Here is a 21,706-nt window from a genome sequence, read left to right as displayed (position 1 = left end):
CCCTCCAGCACCACTGTCCCCTCTGCTGTTTCATCTTGGAAAACTTGTTGACTATATTAAAGAATGAATGGTGTAGGAGGCCCTAATACATCACTTCACCCCTGAACACAACGGGAGGGAACAATGCCATCACTTCTAGGGTCAGGCCACTGTGGGGTCAAGAACCCCCACCAGGACTCTCCCAGCCCATGCCTCACCCACCCCAGGCCAAGGCCAAGTCCTCTGCTCTCTCCCCACGGCCTCCAGCTCTCTGGAACTTGCTTTCCCATTCCTGGGACTGATGCCTGCCCACAAATGAGGGCCAGGAATGTGGGCACTGGTCTTTCCAAGAAAGCAGGAGAAAGAAGGCTCCTCAGCCCTCACTGTCCAGCAGCTCCCAAAACAATACTGGGGATAAAAGAGCTGATGCCAAGCACAGGGCATACTGTCGGTGCTCAATCAATGCAGCTGCTGCCAACTGGAGGTCCCTGACCTGCACAGGCCACCGGCCTCAGTGGCCCCTCCACGAGAGCCTCAGGAAAGGGGGGCAAACCAACCAAGGGGCAGAGGAGCTGTAGGGCCCTGGGGTGCTGACCACAGGCCTGCAAGGTACTCAGGGTCCCAAGGGTCTGGGACCTGGTGTGGGAGGGGGGAATGGGACATGGGACATGGCATGGGGGACACGGGACATGGCAGGGGAGACATGGTCTGCACTTGGCAGACCTCCCACCCCTGGGAGGCTGCAGCGCATGCTTCAGAACTCAGCACTGTGCTCCCCTGGGCTGGTAATGCTGGGACGCCAGTGGTGTCAGTGCCCAGAGCCTGGGTTTGCCCAGGAGATTTGGCATGCAGCCCCCCTGAAGGCCACAGAGACCCAGAAAGACTCCAAGTCTCTAGCTTGGTCTGGTCGCCTATCCCTGCCAGGTGGAGGGGATGCCCACCTCACATGCCCCCGTTCCCCTCCCACTGTTACATCCAGCCCGTCATGCCTGACCAGGCCTCTGCTGGGAGTTCAAGTCTCTGCTCTTCCAGTTTCCCACAATGCACCCAAGTTCTGCGGATCACAAAGAGAATGTCACTGGCATGGACCCTCGGGCTTCAAAGTGTGCCCATCCTCTGGTCAGGGCTGCCCTCCAGTGTCATCTCCAGATGGGCTCCCACTGTGTCCTCCCACCAACACCCCCCAACAGGCCTCCAGTCTGCCCAAGATAAGGCCACATGCTACATGAGCCTCCAAGAACCCTGGAGGTGCTCCGGTCTGAGCCCCCTCCCCCTGCCCTCCTCTTGCCTCACTGGCATTGTCAGCCTCCTGCCCCTTTCCCATGGGTGGGGACACAAGAGCGAAAGAGATGGAGAGGCCCTGCCTTCACTGGGTGCACAGTCTGGGGAACGGAGGCCCAGAGTGGCCAAATAATCCAGAAGCGGCTTCACACTGCAGTGCTGAGTGTCCCACAGCTGGGGAGGGGAAAGGATCCTGGAGCAGAAATATGCAGAGGCCAGAAAGTTGGGGTGTTCCCAGCCCTGCCACCCCCACAGTTAGACAGTGACCCCAGCCTCTCCCTTGGAACAGAGGGCTTGGCTGCATCCTGGGTGTTGGTCCCAAAGGCCTGGCTTCCACAAAAGGCCTGCCCTGAGAAGCCCACCCTCTCCCTGCAGCCCCACCTGGGGCCCAACCTACACCAAGACAGCACAGGGAACCACCTTCCCCCACACCACAGGCCCCTCCTGCCTGGGGCCAGCATTCGACCTCCCTGTGGAGCACAGAGGCCCAGAGGCCAGGGACAGCTGGTGTGACCCCTCAGGGCCTCCCTCCCAGGGCCAGGGAGTGGAGAAGAGGCACATCTCAAACTTCACCATGCAGTGAATAACCAGGGACCACAACGAGACTCAGACTCAGACTCGGCAGGTATGGGCAGCCCTGGGGACAGAAGTGCCACTCCCCACAGACCCCACTCCACACTGATGAAGCTGTAGGGTGTAAGAAGTGACACACAGACACCATCAACATGCCACCTTCATCATCAGGATCCCTTAGAGTCACACACATCCAGAGCCTGGCCCTAAGCAGAGTGTCTCAAGGTTGGTCCAGGACCCAAAGGTGGGAAGATGCAGCTCAGTGAGTGAGAGAGACATGCTCCTCCAGGAAGCCTGCCAGGGCCACACCATGGCCCTTGCCCCACCAGGCTCTACCCGGTTACTGGTATGAGAGGTAGAGGGCAGGATTCCGACCCCTGCTCTGCCATCCATCAGCTCTGTTACTTCAGCACATACTCTTGTCCTCTGGGTCTTCACTTTCTTGGCTGTCAAAAGAGGCAGGCAGAAGCATGGATGTCATAGGGCTGCCATGAGTTTCTCCCTCGTCCCCATCACCTCCTGGTAAATGAGGGGCCGCAGCTACTTCCCTCAGCTTCCCTTTGGGCTGAGGAGGTGGCACGGCCCAGAGAGGGGCCGCATCCCGTCACCACCCATACAAGCCACCCACATGCCCCTGAATGGGGCCAAGTGCTTAGAAACTTCAAGCTTGGAACCACTCACAGAGCACTGGCACATGGCAGGTGCCTCTCTGTGGACAACTTGCCTCATAGATTTTGTACATGTGTGCCCCCTCCTACACCCCAGCCTTTGCCATTTTGCTTTCAGCTGGCTTCATTTTTTTCTTACAAGTTTCTGACTGATTATGAGGCAGGGCCAAAGGACTTCATGTGCTTCCTCTAAGCTCCAGGGATTGGCATGCACATGCATGCCTCCACCAGAAGAAGATTTTACACTAGGGGAAACTTCATTCTGGTGCTGGCTGGTCCCTGGACATACGTCTACTATGGTCCTCCACATATAAAGAGCACCAAAAAATCAATATAAAACCAGCAATCTCACAGAAAGATGCACAAAGGATGTGGGCTGATCATTCATAGGAAAGGAAACACACCTGGCTGGAGAGACCTAAGAGTCAGTAGGGCTCACAATAAGAGAAGTGCACTCAGCAAGGGACTGGCTTTACCCCTCGTGTGAGCAGAAGCATTGGCTGTCTGGGAGTAGACACTCACATCGGTTCCCAGTGGGAGTGTGAAGTGGAACGATCCCCAGGAAGGCAGTTCAACAGACCTAGCAAAATTCTAAAGTCTCACATCCTTGATCCAGCAAGTCTGCTTCTGGGATTTATCTGAGATATACTTACATGTACAAGATGATGGACGCAGGAGGATATTCACCAAATCCCGTTTCTGGGGGCCAAAGATGAGAAACCAGCTAAACTAACCTTCCAAAGGGGTATAAAGAATTATTGTACCTTCTGACAAAGGGCTGGCCTTCAGCTGAGCACAGAAGCATGAAAATGCTCCTCTGTAGGAGTTAGGACACCCCTCGCCCAGAGTCCCCGACCAAGCCCATCGCACAGCTGCTCACAGGGTATGAGGCCTGAGATGCACTGAGTGGGGAGGAAACGGCTCCTTTCTGTACATATCTCATCCTCCCCCAGGCCCTTCTCCTCACGCCCCTGGCAAGGTTCATGGTACCTACGAGGCTGATTTTCCCCTCTCATCTCACAGATGGTACAGCTGTCCCTGAAGCCCCCATCAACGCCCCCCACACACACCTCACAGCCTCTGAGGAGCTCAGGGAAGGAGGGAGGAAGCTGGCAGGGGCTGGAGTCCCCAGGACAGACAGGCTTGGCTGGGCGGAGGTGGGCAGGAGGAGGAGGGAGGGCTGAGGCCTGGGACCGATGACTAAGGGAAGGACCCATTACTCAGGCCAGCCCAGACGGGGGCGGTCGGCACGGCGGGGCCACGGGCCCCCAGGAAGGCGGCGGCGGCAGCCCTGAGCCTGTCCGAGTCTCCAGACGGCCACCCGAGCCACGGTCACCCGCACTGAGTCATCGGAGCCAATGCGTCAGCAGCCGGGTCAGGACGTCTCTGGAGGCCGCTTATTGCCGCCCCAGCTGCACCCTTGGCCTGGATCTGGCCTCGGAGGGGCTACGTGTGCCCCCTCAGGTCTGGCCTGGGCTCAAGGCTGTCCTGACCCCCTACTCCCATACTGCATCCCCTACTACTGTCATTAGGCACCCCTGGCCAGGCCCAGGCCTGTGCTGGACATGGGGACACAGCCACTGTGTCCCTTAGAGTTTCCCCTACACCAAGGCTAACATAAAGTGGGACTGGGTAGGGTAAAGACCCCCCCAGGTGGACCACCTGTGGCAAGGCGTCCACAATCCCCTGGGGGTCCTCAGCTGGCCAAGCCCTTTGCCCACGTTGTCTCCAGCTCCTGGCTGGCACCCCCTGTGTGGGTTCCTTCCCCCTCCGACACCAGTCCTTCATGGGGTCACCCCCAGATACACCATGGGCTGGAATCTTTGTTTGAGGTCTGTTTTAGGGGGACCCAGCCCAAGATAAGATGGCCAAGTGGGGAAAGCCACAGGAAGTGCAGGACCACACCAACTGTGGTCCCCGTGCCCCAGTGACAGGGACCCACAGTGGAGGTGGGGGCTGCCCTGGAAGCGACACCTGGTGGGGTGGGCGCTCCCCAACTCCTGCCCTCATCTGGCTGCTGGCCCTGGTCTCCATGGTTGGTTTCCCAACCCTACAGGAGAGATCTGAAGCCCCGGAACAGTTCTTTTCACTGGAATGTTGAAAAAAAAAAAAAAGGGAAAGGCAAGAACAAGAAAGAATTTCATGGAAACATTTCTTTGGGGTTTTGTAAAATCCTTTCCCACCCCCACATGGAGCCCAAAGCTCGGGCCAGAACAGAGTCTGACGGTATTGCCCCTTTAACATACTGTTCTGACATGCAAATTCCCTCACTTCCCCTCAAATCGGAGAGCACTTCCACTTTCAAAGCCAATTTTGGTTTTATTGTCCATGTGGCTCGATGGAGCACAGCAGCGCAGCACAGCTGGTTGGCTCACACCCCGGCCGATGTCGTACCAGGGAGCTCCAGGCCACTCCACCCGAGGGTCCCGGGTGCATCAGCAGGGAAGATGCCGCACTTCACTGCAGAGAGGGGACAGAGACCCAGAAAGAAGTGGGGAGGGAGACCGGGAAAGGGGGGGTAGACAGAGACCCAGAAAAAGGGGGATAGAGACCCAGAGAGGGAGACAGAACCCGGAGGCGGGGTGGGGGCTGAAGAAGCTCTGGCAGCCAGCTGGTCCACCTCTCTGCCCTATTTCACACAACACCCTCCCCCTACCCCCTGTCCTCCAGCCACACTGGAAATTTCTCTGCCTTCTCCCTCCTATCCACCTCTGACTCTTAACAAGGCAGGCCCACTGACTGAGCACATGCCAGGCGTGGTTCTTCACATGCAACCGCATGAATCCCCCTCTAAGACAGGGAAACTGAGGCCCAGCACAGCCCCTACAGTTGCAAGCAGCTCCAGCACTGGCTTCTACTTCTTGCTCTACCACAACCTGCTGACTGCCAAGGCCAAAGCGCTGGCTCCTAGGCACGCAGCTCTGTGGGGAAAAGTGCATCTGAGCCAGAGTCCCATATGCCCCACAAAGGCAGACACCCCCAGCTACTGTTGCCATGGTTACCACAATATTTCACAGCTCCGGGTACTGTGCTCCCAGCCCAAAGGATAGAGTCACCATGTTCTGGCACCTTGCACGGGCCCTCAAGTGCTCAGGCTGGCCAGCAGCCCCCATGCTCACGTCAGTGTGCTTTCTCTTGGGACTGCTCGCCAGAGGCCGCCCCGCCCTCCTCACCCCTCAGGCGGCAACAGCCCATTCCTGGGGCTATCCCTCCTGATAAGGGCTTGATCCCTGGGCTCCCAAGGGAGCAGACAAAAGACCGGGGCTTCTGGGTCGACAAGCGTGGAGCTCAGGAGCAGATGAAGGTCCTCACTGCAGTGTCCCAGCAGGCCAGGACACCAAAGCACTAACAGACATCTAGGGGGGAACAAAGACTCAGAGATTGAGGGACAGAAACCCAGACAGGGGAGGACAGACACCCAGAGGGAAGGAGACAAAGACCTAGAAAGGGAGAGAAGAAATCCAGCCAGGGCCCCTAGATCCCATGTCTCCCCACCGAGCCTGGGCCCTCTCTATGCCATCAGTGGTTGTTTACTTCTCATTCCTGGTCATCATGCTGTTTTTTTCCCACGTCTTCTTCGATAATTTAAGACAGGATGCCCAGAGCCAAGGCCTATCTGCGCACCCCATGAGTGGATCTGTGCCAGGAGGGCAAGTGCACCAGGCCGATGGACAGGGGCAGAGTCTCCTCCGCTCCCTCCCACCCAACCTGCCTCTAAGCGCCGGAGGCGTGGGAATGGCCAGAGCCCACTCTGAGTCCATCCTGGAAACATGTTGCCTACAGAGATGCCCTCCCAGAGTCCTGCAAAGGAGCCCCAGGCCACACTTGCTCACTTCACCTTCTTCATGCCATCACCATCATAGCTATCTCCCTACGTGTATGTCCTTGGCTCCTGCCTGTCTGGGCTCACCAGGCAGTGACAGGGTGACAGAAGAGAGGGGATGTCAGGTAGTTCCCACAGGAAGTAACAGTGCCACCTGCAGGCACCTGGGGCTGGCAACTCCTGAGAGCCCCCACGTGACAGCCAGGGAGCCTGGGGGTGGAAAGGTCATCGAGGCAGGCAGAGGTTCTGGAACCCACATCCACCTTGAAAGAACCATCCTGGGGCCCCTAGTGGCTCAGTTGGTTAAGCGACTGCCTTCGGCTCAGATCGTGATCCCGGAGTCCTGGGATCAAGTCCCACACCGGGCTCCCGGCTGGGCGGGGAGCCTGCTTCTCCCTCTGACCCTCTCCTCTCTCATGCTATTTCTCTCTCTCTCTCTCAAATAAAATAAAATCTTTTTAAAAAAAAAAAAGAAAGAAAGAAAGAACCATCCTGAATCCTCCCAAGGACCAAGGACCCAGCATGGTAAGAGAAGTAAAGCTTCGCGGGGCTTGAACTCATAACCCTGAGATTAAGACCTGAGCTGAGAGCAAGAGTCAGACACTTAGCCAGCTGCGCCACCCAGGCGTCCCGAGAAGTAAATTCCCCAGGGCTGGAAGCAGTGGCTGGGGTCTGCCTCCACATAGCACAAGCCTCACAGTGAGACCCTGGCGAGCCTACCCGGAAGCCCGCCCAAGATTCCGTGTCCACAGAGCCTGGCGTGGGGTGGCCACACTTGGTGCCGGCTCCACTCCAGGCAGGCCCTGCCAACTCGGTCATCCTGCTTTTCTATGACAGGGACAAACCACATGGATCCCTGCATTCCCCAAATATCCACTGGGTCACAGCCAGAACTCTGCAGGCACTGCCCACCCTCCCACCTGGGTAAGCTAACAACATCGAACCCCATCACTCTCCCGCCTCAGCCCCCCGTGGCCCTCCACAGCCTCATTCTTCATGGGCCACTGTCAGCCCAGTGTCCCTCGAGCTAGGCTGTGACCTCCTGCCCAGGCCCTGTGCCATCACCCCAGCCTCTGACTAAGCCTAGGACACACAGGGTCCTGGCCACATGGACAGGAAGACCCTGTGGCAGCACTCCTCCAAACCCAAACCTGCCCTACTCTGGCCACTTCTCAAGCCTAGAAAGAAAAGTGGACACCCAGACCCTACTTCCCTCACCAGCAGCAAGCTGTCTTCACACTACCTCTGCCCCTCCCTGCCCTGCAGTGAGCACCCCCCATGCAGGGCTGTGGGCCAGGGTGTGTACAGACGTGGCTCCCAGCTCACCTCCCGGTGGGCAATACGGAAAGGAGGATACCACTATTATCACCATCTTACAGACGGGGACACTGAAGCACAGAGAGGTTCAGGCACCCACCCAAGGCCACACAGCATACAAAAGGCCTTGGCGGGTGCCGGCCTCTCTGTAGCCTCAGATGGGTAGGCCCCATATCACCTCCATGATATAGATGGGGAGACCAAAGCTGGGCTGAGACCACTCTCCAAGGACAATGAACCATGACTGAACATAGAGCTGGCCAGCAGGAAGGGCAGGCTGTGGCTCCTCAGTGCTGGCAGGGCAAGGGTGTGGACCATCCCACCAATCCTCCAGCCACCATGAGGGACGTAATCCCACTCTGCCAGGTCACACTGGGAGAGCCTCACCCAGGCCCCTATGCCCCCCGAGCCCAGCTCTACTTGTCTTCCCCGATCATTGCTCCATCTGGTACACCATCCATCAGTTTCCAGCCTATCTCTCCGAGGCTAAAACAGGAGCCTCACCAGGGGAGGGCAGGGCAGGTTCTAGCTCCTGCTGTGTTCCAGCACCTGGCACCATGTGCTCAGAGCTCAGTCATGCTCACTGACTGGATGGCTGAATGGCTGAGTGGGTAGATGAGTGGGTGGATGGATGGATGGATGGATGGATGGATGGATGGATGGACAGGTGGGTGGATAGGTGGGTAGATGGATCGGTGAGGTGGCAGGTAGACGGTTACCAGGTGGTAGCATTGGCTGGCTAGAGCCTGACTCATATCTCTGCTCGCTGCAGATACCTACTGCATATACCTGCTCTCTTCATCCCCTCCACGAAACCTCCTGGTCCAAGTTCTGGGACTGGGTATGTTATCCTTTGATTGGGCTCAATCCAGGAAGCACTGAACAGGATTTTTTCTAGAATGTCTGGCCTCCACACTTTGCTCATGCTGTTCCCCGTGTTGAAGGGCTGACTCCTCCTGCCCCCCCACCTTCCTCCTTATGCCACACTTCCAAGGCCACCAGCTTTTCCATGCACCCCTGCCACGTTACCCTCTGAGCCTTCTGAAAGGAGAAGCTCTCCCCTATGGTCATGTTTGCCCTCATGACCCAGCCAGGGTTCTCCACAGCCTCTCTTTCCCCTCAAAGCCCAGCCAGGGCCTCCATGTGAGGGGCGGCAGGGGCAGACGAGTGGACAAGTCTCAGGCTGAGGCTGTGCCTATTCTGTTCCCACCCACTGACACAAGGCCGATCCCAGGCAGAGCCCATCCCCCCACATTACCCCCACTGCACTGGGCTTGGAGACAGAGCCACTTGAATAAGCAAAACCCCTTCACTCTAGAGGTCAGGCAAGTAGGTGTATGACTACGTGGCCCCAAAGCACCACTCACTCAGAAACCTAGTGAGATTCTAGCACTGCCAAATTCTAACATCTCAGTGTCCAGCCCAGCTACCTCACCTGGCAGGACAGGTGCTGAGGCCCCAAAATAGACAGTTCTGCCAAATGGCACATGCCCATGACCAGTGGTGCTAGGCCAGACACAGGCAGATGCAGATATGGAGATGGCTCAGCCTTCCAAGAGCAGCACAAATTTAGGCATCAGAAGGGGCCTGTCATGAATACCTCCATTTTAGGGGGTGCCAACATCCCTCCCCTCTTCTGATAAGGGCCTCCTGTTTTCCTCAGGGAACCTCCTATTCTCCAGTGGTAGGAATCAGAAGACCCCATCTCTGGACTGGAAAGGGAGACTCATGACCAATTAGAGCTTCCCAGATCCCTGGCCACAGGATGGGGGTGTGACCCATGTGATCCAATCAGAGCCTTCCCTGGGACTTTTGCTGGAGCGACCAGAATGGAAATTAGTGTTCCCCCTGGGGTTGCAAGGCTAGGTCACCTTGCCCAGCCAGGAGGGAAGGCAGAGCTGAGAGAAAGGAGTCACGGAGTCCAAGGGAATCATCTGAGCCCTGAATCTCAATGTACCTAAAACTAGAACTCTCCCTGAACCTTTTTTTGTTTTTAATGTGAACAATGAACTTTTCTTTTCTTTTCTTTTTTTTTAAAGATTTATTTATTTGACACAGAGAGAGAGACAGCTAGAGAGGGAACACAAGCAGGGGGAGTGGAAGAGGGAGAAGCAGGCTCCTGGCTGAGCAGGGAGCCCGATGCGGGGCTCAATCCCAGGACCCTGGGATCATGACCTGAGCCGAAGGCAGACGCTTAACGACTGAGCCACCCAGGCGCCCCTGAACTTTTATTTTCTAATTTAAGGCAGAGAATTGAGTTTCTGGCGCTCATAACCGAAGGGGGCCTTCAATGTTAGAAGCCTCTGATCCAGGGCTCCTGTCCACCACGTTCCAGATGAGCCTCAGAAAAAACCACCATGGAGTTACCACTTCTCCAGCTGCCGCCTCTCCCTGCGCAGCACACAGGCTTTCTACCCCGGGGATGGGAGGGGCAGGGAGCGTTGAGGAAGTACAAGCTGGGTGATCTGTAGCAAGTGGGTAGTGGCCGAACTCAGCCTGAGTCCTGCCTGCCTGTGACAAGACAGCCAGCTCCCCATGAAAGGTCAGCAAGCTCCCCATGTACCCCACCGCGAAAGTTCAGCAACTCTAAATGCTAAAATGCTGGAAGCAAGCCTAAGGCTGGAGCTGCAGGGCTGTGCTATGCCATCAGCCTCAGCAAGAAAAACACCACCCCTTGCTTCTGTAAGTGACTCACGTGGAGCATAAACATTTGTGTGCTCCCAACTGCCCTGCCTCACCCCCTTGCATGACAGAGAGGGGGAGAAAAGAGAGCAAGAGACACTCTCCTGGGACCCACCAGATTTCACCAAGGCAAGCACACAGTTAAAACTTTCAAACACAGTCCTGTCAGTTTTCTATGTGGAGGCTGCCTCGGGGTCCTCAGGGGGGCTCCTTTACGCGCCTGCCGCCTCAAGGACACAGTGCCACCCCTCAACCCCATCTTGAGGGACTGCCCTACTCGCAGCTCCGGTCTCTCGGTAGATTCTGGTGATCAGGTCTCTCTGCTCCTGCTTCCTTCAGCAGGCTGCTTCAAATTCTAACATCCCATTGAGAGAGAGCTCTCCGGATATGCAGCCCAGCCCGCTCCCGCCCGATCCGTCTTTGACCCCTGTGGAATTTTGCAGTTGTGGCGTCAGAAAACATCTTCGGTCTCAATCTCGGGTGACCCCCCTCGAGGCCTTTAAAAGCCCAAAGGTCCACCCCTCAAGATTTCCTCTAGGCTGAGCTGTTCAATTCCGGAAGCTGCTTCCCTCACAGGAAAGGTCTGCGATTCCCCAAAGGTGCCGGTTACTTCCTCCCGAATCACAATATTTTCAGTGTGCGGTGAGGTGGTGTGTGCGAAGAAATCAGCCCCTCAGCCGGTCGGCCAGGGGTCTGAAACCGCGCTGGCTGCGCCCCAACACCCGCTCCCAGCTCGGCAGAGGAGGAATGCTAAGGAAGCGCTCTCTTAGCCGTGGGGGACGAGTTCTGTGAATCCTGAGCAGCCCTCTCTGGAGAGAAATGGGAAAGGGGAGGGGGCAGGAGGAAGGGACTGGAGACTCGGGGTTAACAAGTGTTAAGAGCTCGTCTGCACAGCTGCGGAGCGGCTACCACAGGAGGAAGGCGGGTCTGCTGGCAGTGGGGACCCCGCGGCCCCGGCCCCCACTTCCCAGTGCAGGCAGCTGGACAGGGAGAGTGGCTGGCCGTTTCCCCTGCTCAGCACATGGGGCTGAGATCCTGTTCCTTAACTAAATGAAGCACATGCAAAAGGGCACTGCTCAGTGGCTTCTCTCTAATGGGCCGATTCACTGACAACATGCCTGCTTCTGTTTCTCTACCCAGACCATGCCATTAAATACAGTGAGGAAAAGGGGGATCCTCAGCCAGCAGAGTGCAGAAGGCTGTTCCAGAAGCCTCTAGGGCAGGCCAGGTCCCCTCAAAATCCTGTCACAGGCTATGTGTGGGGTATTTGCTGGAGCAAATCAGAGCCACCACGGGGAAGCCCTGCTCTGGGGAGCACACACATTCTAGGGGACATGGGTCTTTAAGCATACAGAATGTACTGTGAGCACAAGGCAGAGGATGCAGAGAGGCGGGTGGACAGAGCCACCAGGCCCCAAGGAGGCAACACTGGAGCTGTGCAAAGCACTGGGACAAGACACTCTAACCAAGGAAGAGCCAGGCCAAAGGCCCAGGAGGGGTGCCAGAGGAGTGCTGTTGGGAGACCAGCCGGGCTGCGGAAGCACAGAGAGCCCAGTGGGTGGGTAGGGCCTCACTATGAGGGTGGGGGTGGGGGTCACATGGAGAAGTAAAATTTGTTCTGAGAGTGAAGAACCCGCCCGCAGGTGGCAGGCAGAGCAACATGGTCTGATGCCTATCTCAGGAGGGACCCACTGGCTGGAGTGTGGGGCAGCAGCTGGGAGAGCAAGAGCCAATGGTGGCTCAGAGCAGGGATGAAGAAGGGAAGAAGGGGCAGACAGGGATGTGGCTCAAAGGTGGAACCAACATAATGTGCCAACAAATGATGGGAGGAGACAGTAGTGTGGTGAGTGCTCCCAAGGTGAAGCTCAGAGCAGGCGGGCAGAATCGAAACTGGGGAGACCTCCCAGGGTGGCCAAGGCTAGGCCAGAGCCTCTTCTCAGGAGAAGGCACATTCCTGGGACCAGGAGCTGCTCGCTGGAAGACCTGAGGCCCTTGAGCAAGGACAGGCACAAGGGCTTTCCAAAGCAGAGATAAGCCCTCAAGCCCTCCAGGCTGGAAGTCCACCTCTGCCTCCCATCTCCACTGGATGCTCACAGGCAGCACAGCCGCAGGCCAGTGGGGCCTCTCCTACCTCCTGCCTGCCTGCCTGCCTACCTAATGGATCCTTCCCCAGTACTCACTCCTCAGTCCTGGATGAAACCTGAGAGCCAGTGACCCTGTGCCCGGCCTCCACCGGTGATCAGCACATGGCATGAGTTCAATCTCGAATCTTCCCTAAACCCCTGCCTACCTCACCATCTCTACAGCTCCCACCTAGGTCTAGGCCCCTTTGTCTCTCAAAAGAGGGATCCTTCCCAAACACAAATCTGACCCAGGCCCCCTCCAACTCAAACTCTGCACCGCCCCCACCGAGTCTCCCAGCCTCCTCCCTCCCACCCCCTCCAGCTCCTCTCTGCCCTCATGACCCCTAAAAAGCCAGGCTGCTCCTCCTTCAGTACCTACACATGCCACTTGCCTATACCCAGAAAAGAGTCTACTTCCCATGACCCCCTTCCCCCAAGCTGATACTAACCCTCAGACTCACCTCAACCTCATTCATGAGGAGGCTCTCAGAACCTTCCAGAAAAGGCAGGAACCTCCCACTTGGCCTCAGGATCATTTATGGCAAGTATGGAAAAATGACTGCATAACTGTCTTGCTAACCCTGCTAGCATGTCCACGTGGGCAAGGCCTGACCATCCTGGGGCCCCCTATGCCCAGCACCAAGCATAGCAGCAGGCACACAGGAACCATGGGACCATCACCAGAGGAAGAGAAAGGTGTCAAACGAGTCCTGTCCACAAGAGAAAGGAGCCAGAGATGCCAGAAGTCACCTCTGTTGATGAACTGTTTCTATCTGGGCCTTTCCTCCCAGTCCCCTTACTCCTCCCATCCTTCTCCAGGGCCTTCAACCCCAGGTCTGCAACATGACCTAAGACCAAAGGGCAGGAATGCAGAGAAAGCCTCACTTTTAAAGTGTCTGGGGAGGGATGCGAGCACAAACCTCTGACCTGGTCTCGCTAAGCTCTCCCGTGCGGATCGGCAATAAAAAATAACTGGCGTTAAGAAAAGCGGGATGACACACGGCATGGGCTCCCTGGAGATGGCACTATGATAGCGGAGGCTAATAAAACCTTTCTACCCCTATGGCCGACGACAAGAAGGCCGCCCCCAGGGGAGTCACAGCTACCAGGTGGAAGGGGTCCAGCTGTGAGACAAATGCTCCACAATTCGGGGCAAAGTGAGCAGTTTTCAGAGCAATTTCACATCATGAGCTCGCAGGACCCTGCTGGCGAGAAGGTGAGGAAAGGGGCGCCTCGCTCCCTGAGGAGGAGCTGAGCTTCTTGGCCTGGCCCTCTAGCACCTCCAGCCCAGTGCTCCCCCCAGCCTGCCTCAGACTCAGCTGCCCCCACCCCAATGCCCTGCAGAGACCCACGGAGCTGCGCTCTGTACTGCTGCCAGGTGCCAGGCCCACCCGAAGGCATCTGCCTTCTCCGTGTTGCAGAAGCACCTTGGATTTGGAATGTGCCATTCTCCTACTACCCCTGCCACTGACCCTCTCATTACCACCAAGTAACGGTGCCACCATCCTCCCAACTGCTCAGCCAACTGCATGTTTGTGTCCCCCAGAAATCACATGTTAAAATCGAACCCCCAATGTGATGGTATTAAGATGGCCGAGGGGGGTGCTTTGGGAGGTGATTGGGTCATGAGGGTGGAGCCATGAATGGGACCAGTGCCCTTATAATATGGACCCTGGGGTGCCTGGCTGTCTCAGTTGGTAGAGCATGTGACTCTTGATCTCGGGCTTGTAAGCTCGAGCCCCACATTGGGTGTAGAGATTACTTAAAAAAAAAAAATCTTAAAAGAAAAGGGGGGGTGGGATCCCAGAGTGCCCCCTTGCCCCTTCAACCATGTGAGGATACCCTAAGAAAACAGTCATCTCTGAACCAGAAAGTGGCTTCACCAGACACCAAACCTGCTGGTGCCTCGATCCTGGAATTCCTAGCCTCCAGAACTTTAAGAAACAGGTTTCCGTTGTTTATAAGCCACCCAGTCTTTGGTATTCAGCAGCCAGAATGGACTAACACACCAACTTTCTCTTTTCCCCACCTGCCACACTGACTCGCAGGCAAGACCTGCCAACGACAACCCGCAGTCCTGCCAGGCCCCACTCAGGCACGGCAGGCAGAATGTGGGCAGCATCAGGACTGCAGGCTAACATCGCCACTTCTGCATTAACATTTAGATGCACAGGGGCGCCTGGGTGGCTCAGTCGGTTAAGCATCTGACTTTGGCTTGGGTCATGGTCCTGGGGTCCTGGGATTGAGCCCTGATTCAGGCTCCCTGCTTCTCCCTCTCTCCTCCCCACTCGTGCTCTCTCTCACTATCTCTGTCTCTCTCTCTCAAATAAAAAAAAATCTTAAAAAAAAAAAATTTAGATGCACAGGCAACGTGCCAGGCACCCACTGAGCACACCCTGGCCCCAGCTTGCTTCGTCCCAGCTACCCTGCCCAGTGGGCCTGTGGTCCCACTTCCCAGATGAGCAGTCTAAGGTGCAGAGGGTTGCAGACATGCCCAAGGTGCACAGTATGTGGGGCGGCCCTGCTCGTCAGACGAGGGGCCACAGACACAGGTGGGTCTGATGAGGCACCTGCTACCACCAAATCTCCCAAAATTCTCAAGAGGAGGAGCTGAGGCCCCATCTCTGAAGGGTCAAACCCCTACCCCTCCCTCCTGGCTGAAAAGAGGACAAAGCCAAAGGAAGAAGAACCTTCTCAGAAGGCCAAAAGTTCCCCCAGTCTTTCACACAAGGGTTGGGGGCCTGAACTCTTCCAGGGCCTCAGGGCTGAGTGGTGACAATCCAGGACACCGCCAGAGAGGGCTTGTTAAGAAAGTTTAAACAAGCAAAGGTCACCAAGCCAGAAGCAGATAGCTGCCTTGCTGAACTGTGCCGAACCCGCTCACACTGTGTCTGGGCCATAACTTCCCATGAAAACACCTGTGGCTGGCACGTCCCTCACCCAATACCCTCGCCTCAGCCCCCAGGAGCAGCGTGAGTCAGCCAGACTGGGTCCCATCCAGACACCTTTCGGGAAGATGGGCTGAGGAGTGAGGATGCCAACAACCCAACATCTGAAGAGCCTCTGTGGCAAGAAGGTCCCTCCAGAGCTCAGCCAGCTGGGCACCTCACAGTGATGGAATTTTAGCTAGGAAAGTGCATCTCCCAGGAGAATCCCTCCATTCTCTCCCAACTCAACACCCCAAGTGGCTGCAAACCTCCCCTCCCTCCTGAGCCTGGACCCTTTTGGAGGGCCTGATGTGGAGCTGGGAGGGGGCCCACTAGAGAACAAGTGTCTTTTGTGTGAGTGAGCCTGTAGCTAGGACCCCACCTCCCCTCTGCAAGCCCTCGGCTGAGACAGCCACGCTTCAACCATCCCGAGGTTCGGCTTGGTTATTAACGACCATCTCTACTAGGCAACGAGTTTTTTGTTGATCCCTCGAGATGGGAAGGAAGGAGAATAAGCTTTTCTCTTTCTTTTTTTCCCCCTTGGTTGCAGAAAAGTGAAGTTGGAACAAACAAGTTATATAACGCTGGGGGCGGTGGGGGGGTGGAGGAGCTCAGTCCCTCCTGAGGACAGTTTCTTGAGTTGTGGGACCGCTGGAAAGGCCAAGGGGAAGACAGGAACCGCCCCCATCCCTGGCCAAATGACAAAACCCTTCATGGGACAAAAAGGCAGATGCAGGCGCCTCCTGGAAGACTGGAAAACCAACCCCACAGCCTCCCCACAGCTCCCCACAGCCAGCCTCCCTCCAGCCCTCAGCAACCCCACAAGTCTCCCTGAAAAGGCGAAGGACTGACCCGATCCCAGGGAAGGGACTTCCTACCCGCCAGACTGCAAGCCCTAGAGAGCTTTTCCACACCCCTTTCATCCATCCCTTTCTCTCTCCCTCCCCACCCCCAGCCCTATTTCTTGAACATTTACTTCCTTTGTGCAGCCCTTGCTCCAGGCATATAAGACAGAATGAGGCAGACGCTCTCCACCCTCAAGGCATTTCCACTAATAAACACACCAAGGAGTGTTGGGTCGAGATAGTGTGATCAAGGACACACAACAGCCATATGACCCAGCCACTCCGCTCCTGGTATACACCCCAAGAACTGAACACAAGTGTTTCCACAAAAACTTGAACATGTGTGCTCACAGCAGCACAGTCCAACTAGCTAAAAGGTGGAACCAACCTAAATGTCCACCTGTTGGTCAAATGGTTAAACAAAATGTATGGTATGTCCACACAGTGAGATATTATACAGTCGTAAAAATGAATGAAGTACTGATACACATTCCAACGTGGATGAATCCTGAAAACATTACACAAAGTGAAAGAAGCCTGACACAAAAAGTCACATATTGTATGATTCCATTTATGAAACAGGTAAATTATATAGAGATGGAAATGAGATGAATAGTTGTAGGAGGCTGGGGTAGGAGGAATGGGGAGTGATTGCCAATAGGTACGGAATTTTCTTTTGGAGTGGTGGAAATGTTCTGGAACTAGACAGATGGGATAGTTGCTCAATATTATGAACATACTAAATGTCACAGAATTGTTCACTTTTTGTGGGTGAGGATTTAATGCTATAAAAATTTTACCAAACAATCCAAGGTGACCAGAAAAAGCATTCTGGGGGCTAACTGAGCTCGGTGGTCAGGCAGATGGCTCTGAGAGGACATGACCTGGGAGTGTGGAAGGATGGAAAGGAATGAGGCATGGGCAAGTGATACACCAGGCCTCGCTGGCCCCTTTGGAATAAGTGAAGGAAGGAATAAATGAACATTACAAGGGCCTCTAGATCTCAAGGGATCCTTGGCAAAATATTGTGTGCCACAATCTCCCTCAAAACTGGATCCTCTTTCCACATGCTCCATCTCACCATATTAGGGATCCTTGCCCTTCTCCCCATACAAGCACCACAGGGATAAGAGCCCCTTCCCTATCAGTTGCTCTAGACAACTGTAATCTTTCCACTAGGATGGATGGAAGGGGGCAAATGGGAATCTCGGAAGTGGGGGAAATGTCTTTTTAAAAAATGCCTCCAGGACACCTGGGTGGCTCAGTCAGTTAAGTGTCTGCCTTCAGCTCAGGTCATGATTCCGGGGTCCTGCGAGAGAGCCCTGGAGCCCTGCTCAGCAGGGAGTCTGCCTTTCCCTCTCCCTCTGCTCCCCGCCCCACACACTTGTGCATGCACGCTCTCTCTCTCAAATAAATAAATAAATAAAATCTTGGGGCGCCTGGGTGGCTCAGTTGGTTAAGCGACTGCCTTCGGCTCAGGTCATGATCCTGGAGTCCCGGGATCGAGTCCCACATCAGGCTCCCTGCTCAGCAGGGAGTCTGCTTCTCCCTCTGACCCTCCTCCCTCTCATGCTCTCTGTCTCTCATTCTCTCTCTCGCAAATAAAAAAAAAAAAAAAAATTAAAAAAAAAATCTTAAAAAAAAAAAAGTGCCTCCATTTAGAAAAGATTTCTTAGAGGGGTGCCTGGGTGGCTCAGTCAGTTAAGCATTCAACTCTTGATCTTAGCTCAGGTCTTGATCTCATGGTCATGAGTTCAAGCCCTGTGTTGGCCTCCATGCCCAGCATGGTGCCTGCTTAAAATAAAATTTTAAAAAAGAAAAGATTTCTTACATATGACACGAAAAGTGTAATCCATTAGAGAAGAACACTGATCAACTGGACTTCATCAAAATGATAAAATTTTGCCCTGTGAAAGATATCATTAGGAAAATGAAAGAAAGAAAGATAGATGAGCCACAGACTTGGAAAAAGTGTGAATCATATATCTGATAAAGGACTTGTAGCCAAAATACATAAAAAATTCTTAAAAGTCAACAATAAGACAACGACTCAATTAGAAAATGGGCAAAAGACTTGAAAAGACACTTTATCAAAGATATAAATACCCAACGAGACCATGAAAAAGTATCCAACGTTATTACTTATTAGGGAGATACAAATTAAAACCAAAATAAGATACCCATATATACTTAAAATGGCTAAAATTAAAAACTGGCCACATCAACCGTAGACAAGAATGGGGTGCAACTGGAGCTCCTGTACATTTGCTGGTAGAAATGCAAATGGTACAGTCACTCTGGAAAACAGGTTGGCAGTTTCTTAAAAAGTTAAACCTACATCTACCATAGGACCCAGTCAGTCCACTCCTAGGTATTTACCCAAGAGAATAAAAGTATATATCCACACAAAAACACATACCTGGATGTTCACAGGGACTTTATTTGTAATTGTCAAAACGGAAACCCAAATGTCCATTAACCAGTAAATGAGTAAGCAAACTGTCTATGCATACAATGGAATACTCTGAAGCAATGATAAAGAACATCCTTCTGATACTTGTGACCACACAGATGAACTTCCAAAAGCATTCAGTTAAGGGAGAGAAGTCAGACATAAGAAGCCACACAGAGTAGGATTCCATTCATATACAATTTCTAAAAAGGCAAAACTAGAGAGCAAAAGCAGATCAGGATGTGTTTGAGGCTGGGGGTTGACTGTAAGGGGCTTGAGGGAACTCTTTGGGGTGATGGAAGCCTTCTCAAAAAACTGGATTGTTTTAAAGGGTACATAACTCTATAAAATAATTAAAACTCGGGGCGCCTGGGTGGCTCAGTCGTTAAGCGTCTGCCTTCGGCTCAGGTCATGATCCCAGGGTCCTGGGATCGAGCCCCACATCGGGCTCCCTGCTCCGCGGGAAGCCTGCTTCTCCCTCTCCCACTCCCCCTGCTTATGTTCCCTTTCTCACTGTGTCTCTCTCTCTGTCAAATAAAGAAATAAAATCTTTAAAAAAAAAAAAAACTCAATCAACTGCTCAGCTAAAATGAGCGAATTATACGGTATGTAATTAGTTACACCTTGCTGTTGTCCCCAAACTATCCCATTCCTGGGCCCAAGGCAGGGACCTGGGGTTAGCTGTCCCCTTTTGTCTGTTCCTTACGTGTCACCTCATGCCTGGCCAACAAGCCCTGCCAACTCTACCCCCTGAATGTCTTAAAATCTTCTGATCTCTCCTCACTCCCCGTTGTAGGCCTCTAAAGCCCCACTCATGCCTGGAGTCATCAGGTCTTTCAGGTCAGCACCAGCCCAAGTCTCCACAATGAGGACTGCCTCCACAGCACACATCACTTATCACACTGGAATTATTTGCTCCCGTACGCTCACCATCAAGGAAGAGCCCAGATTTCCTCCTTGGCCAACCAAGGGTGGCAGGCTTTCCTGGGAGGCCAGGACGGGAGGATCTGGGCCACGCTGGCCCTGTAAGAAGAGGAAGGTTGTGCTACCTAAGGCAGGTGTTCCTCCCCTCTGAGAATCCAAAACAATGCATACCAACACCTTCAATTTTTACACCAATTCTGGGGTTCAAGCTACCCATCTGAGGACTTGGACAAAGGAAAAGGGAGCCTCCCTTTTCTGTGGGCAAGACCTTGCTTCAAGTCCTTTAGTCTGGGGGAGGATTTGAACCCCATGGGGATGGGAGACAGGAGCACCAAGGATGGACCCTCCTTAGACTTTCAGGGTTCTCTCATCATCCTCAGGCTCCCCAAGACCCACCCCAGCTCCTTAGGACCCCTGGGAACTCCAGACCCTTTCCTGCCCATAAGGACACACTGGGACCCCTGGGGACGACGGCAGCCTCTGCTTTCAGGTTTTCCTAGGCCCTTTAGGCCTCTTTCAGGCCCTCAGATTCACTTGAGCCCCCTATCTCTAGCCTTCCACAGTCCTCACTCCTGCCAGGACCCCTCAGCATGCCCACAGGACCACCTTTAAACACTTCAGGGCAGGGTCCTGCAGCACCCTCCAGGAAGCCTTGGGCCTCAGCCCCTCAAGCTCTCATCAGTCCCCTCCTTAAGAGTCCCCAAGACAGCCTCAACAAGCTCAAGACTGCCCATAGTCCCCTCCTCAGGCCCTCTCTGCCTCCCAGACCCTTTGGGATCCCCAGTTCCCCCATGGCCCCATCACAGTCAGGAGTCCATGGGTTTCCCTTCAGACTTCCATGCTCCTCAATGCCCCCTCAGACCCCTAGGGCCGCATGCAGATACCTCGAGGTCCTGGGGCCCCCAGCCCGCCTTCGGCTGCCCCTCAGCAGCCCTCGGTCCCCCCAGTACTCCATGACCCCCTAAAGCCAGCAATCCCCCGTAAAGACCCTCGAACCAGCCCAGGTGGCTCCTCAGCCCCTCACGACCCCCAGGACTCCCCACACGTCACCCTGGCCCCGGGTCAGGTGCCGGCCCACCCTGCGCACGGGTCTCACCTGCTCGGACGCTCGGGGCCCGGGCCCGCGCCGAAGCCGCCGCCACCAGCGCCGCCGCCGCCACCGGACTCCGCCATCTTCCCGCCGCCGCCGCCGCGCGTTCAAGTGACGGGAGCCGCGCGCGCCGGCCCGGGAGACAGAGACGCGGGGGGTGGGGGGGCGGGGCGCCACCGGGCCTGCTCTGCAGGGGGCGGGGCCCTGGGCGAAGGGTGGGGCCTGGCCTAATGAGGGGGTGTGGCCTGGGCGGAGAGAGGTGGGGTCTGCGGGTGGGCGGGGGCGGTGAAGGCAGGGGCCGGCTCAGCTGAGGGAAGGGGGCGGGGCCTGGACGGGGGCGGAGTCTGTGATGAGGGGCGGGGCGTTATCTAGGTGGCGGGGCCTACTCCGGGCAGGCGCGGGGCAAAGGCGAGTTGTGAGGGGTTGATGGGACCTGAGAAGGGGCTCGGAGAGTAGGGGCTGGCCCGAAGGTGAAGTGCGGCGGGTCTGGGGAGGGGTCTGTTCTACAAAGGGGGAGGGGCGAGGCCGAGATGGGAGGAACAAGGAGAAACTGATCCAAGAGCTCTGATAACTATCCCTGCCCTTCCAGGGCCACTCACTCCCCAAGACCTCCCTCAGATGTGGGAGTTCATCCCTTGCCCAGGCCTCAGACTTCCAACTAGGCTTTGGGTCCCAACCCTCCCCTGACCTACCCTCCCAGAGCCTCCACCCTCAAACCCAAGAACCTCCACCTTCAGAGTCCAGTCATCTGCCCTCAGATCCCCAAACCTCCTGCTTCACCCACAATTCTGGTTTTCACACCCCCAAACCCTGTCCTCAGATTATCTCCCCCATCCTCTACACCAATCCTAACTGCCAATCCCCTAAATCCTTGCCCACAGACCCTTCATACCCATACTTATACCACCAAAGTCCACTCCACCAGAACCAACAGCCTTGGACCCTCAAATTCCAGCCCCCAATTACCCCATCTTCAGCCAACACTCAAAGTTGTGCATCTATGTCCTTCCTTTTTCTCTTTG

The 21,706-nt window shown here is 55.2% G+C and overlaps 1 protein-coding gene across 2 annotated transcripts in view; it reads right to left on the bottom strand.

Annotated features, from left to right (window-relative positions):
* Positions 1 to 20,830, bottom strand: part of KLHL26 (kelch like family member 26) — a 28,061-nt gene extending 7,231 nt beyond the window's left edge. For both annotated transcript variants that reach the window (XM_006747369.3, XM_081815750.1), the window contains exon 1: positions 20,691 to 20,830. In XM_006747369.3, coding sequence (XP_006747432.1) covers positions 20,691 to 20,767 — 77 coding nt within the window. In that variant the 5' untranslated portion in view covers positions 20,768 to 20,830. The remainder of the gene's footprint in view (positions 1 to 20,690) is intronic.
* Between the last annotated feature and the right edge of the window lie 876 nt (positions 20,831 to 21,706).

This window comes from Leptonychotes weddellii, chromosome 1 (assembly GCF_054177405.1).
Source record: "Leptonychotes weddellii isolate Sample4059 chromosome 1, ASM5417740v2, whole genome shotgun sequence".
NCBI classification, from domain to species: Eukaryota; Metazoa; Chordata; class Mammalia; order Carnivora; family Phocidae; genus Leptonychotes; species Leptonychotes weddellii.
The sequence above is the reverse complement of the archived record's forward strand: the minus strand, read 5'-3'. Positions and strand labels throughout refer to the sequence as shown.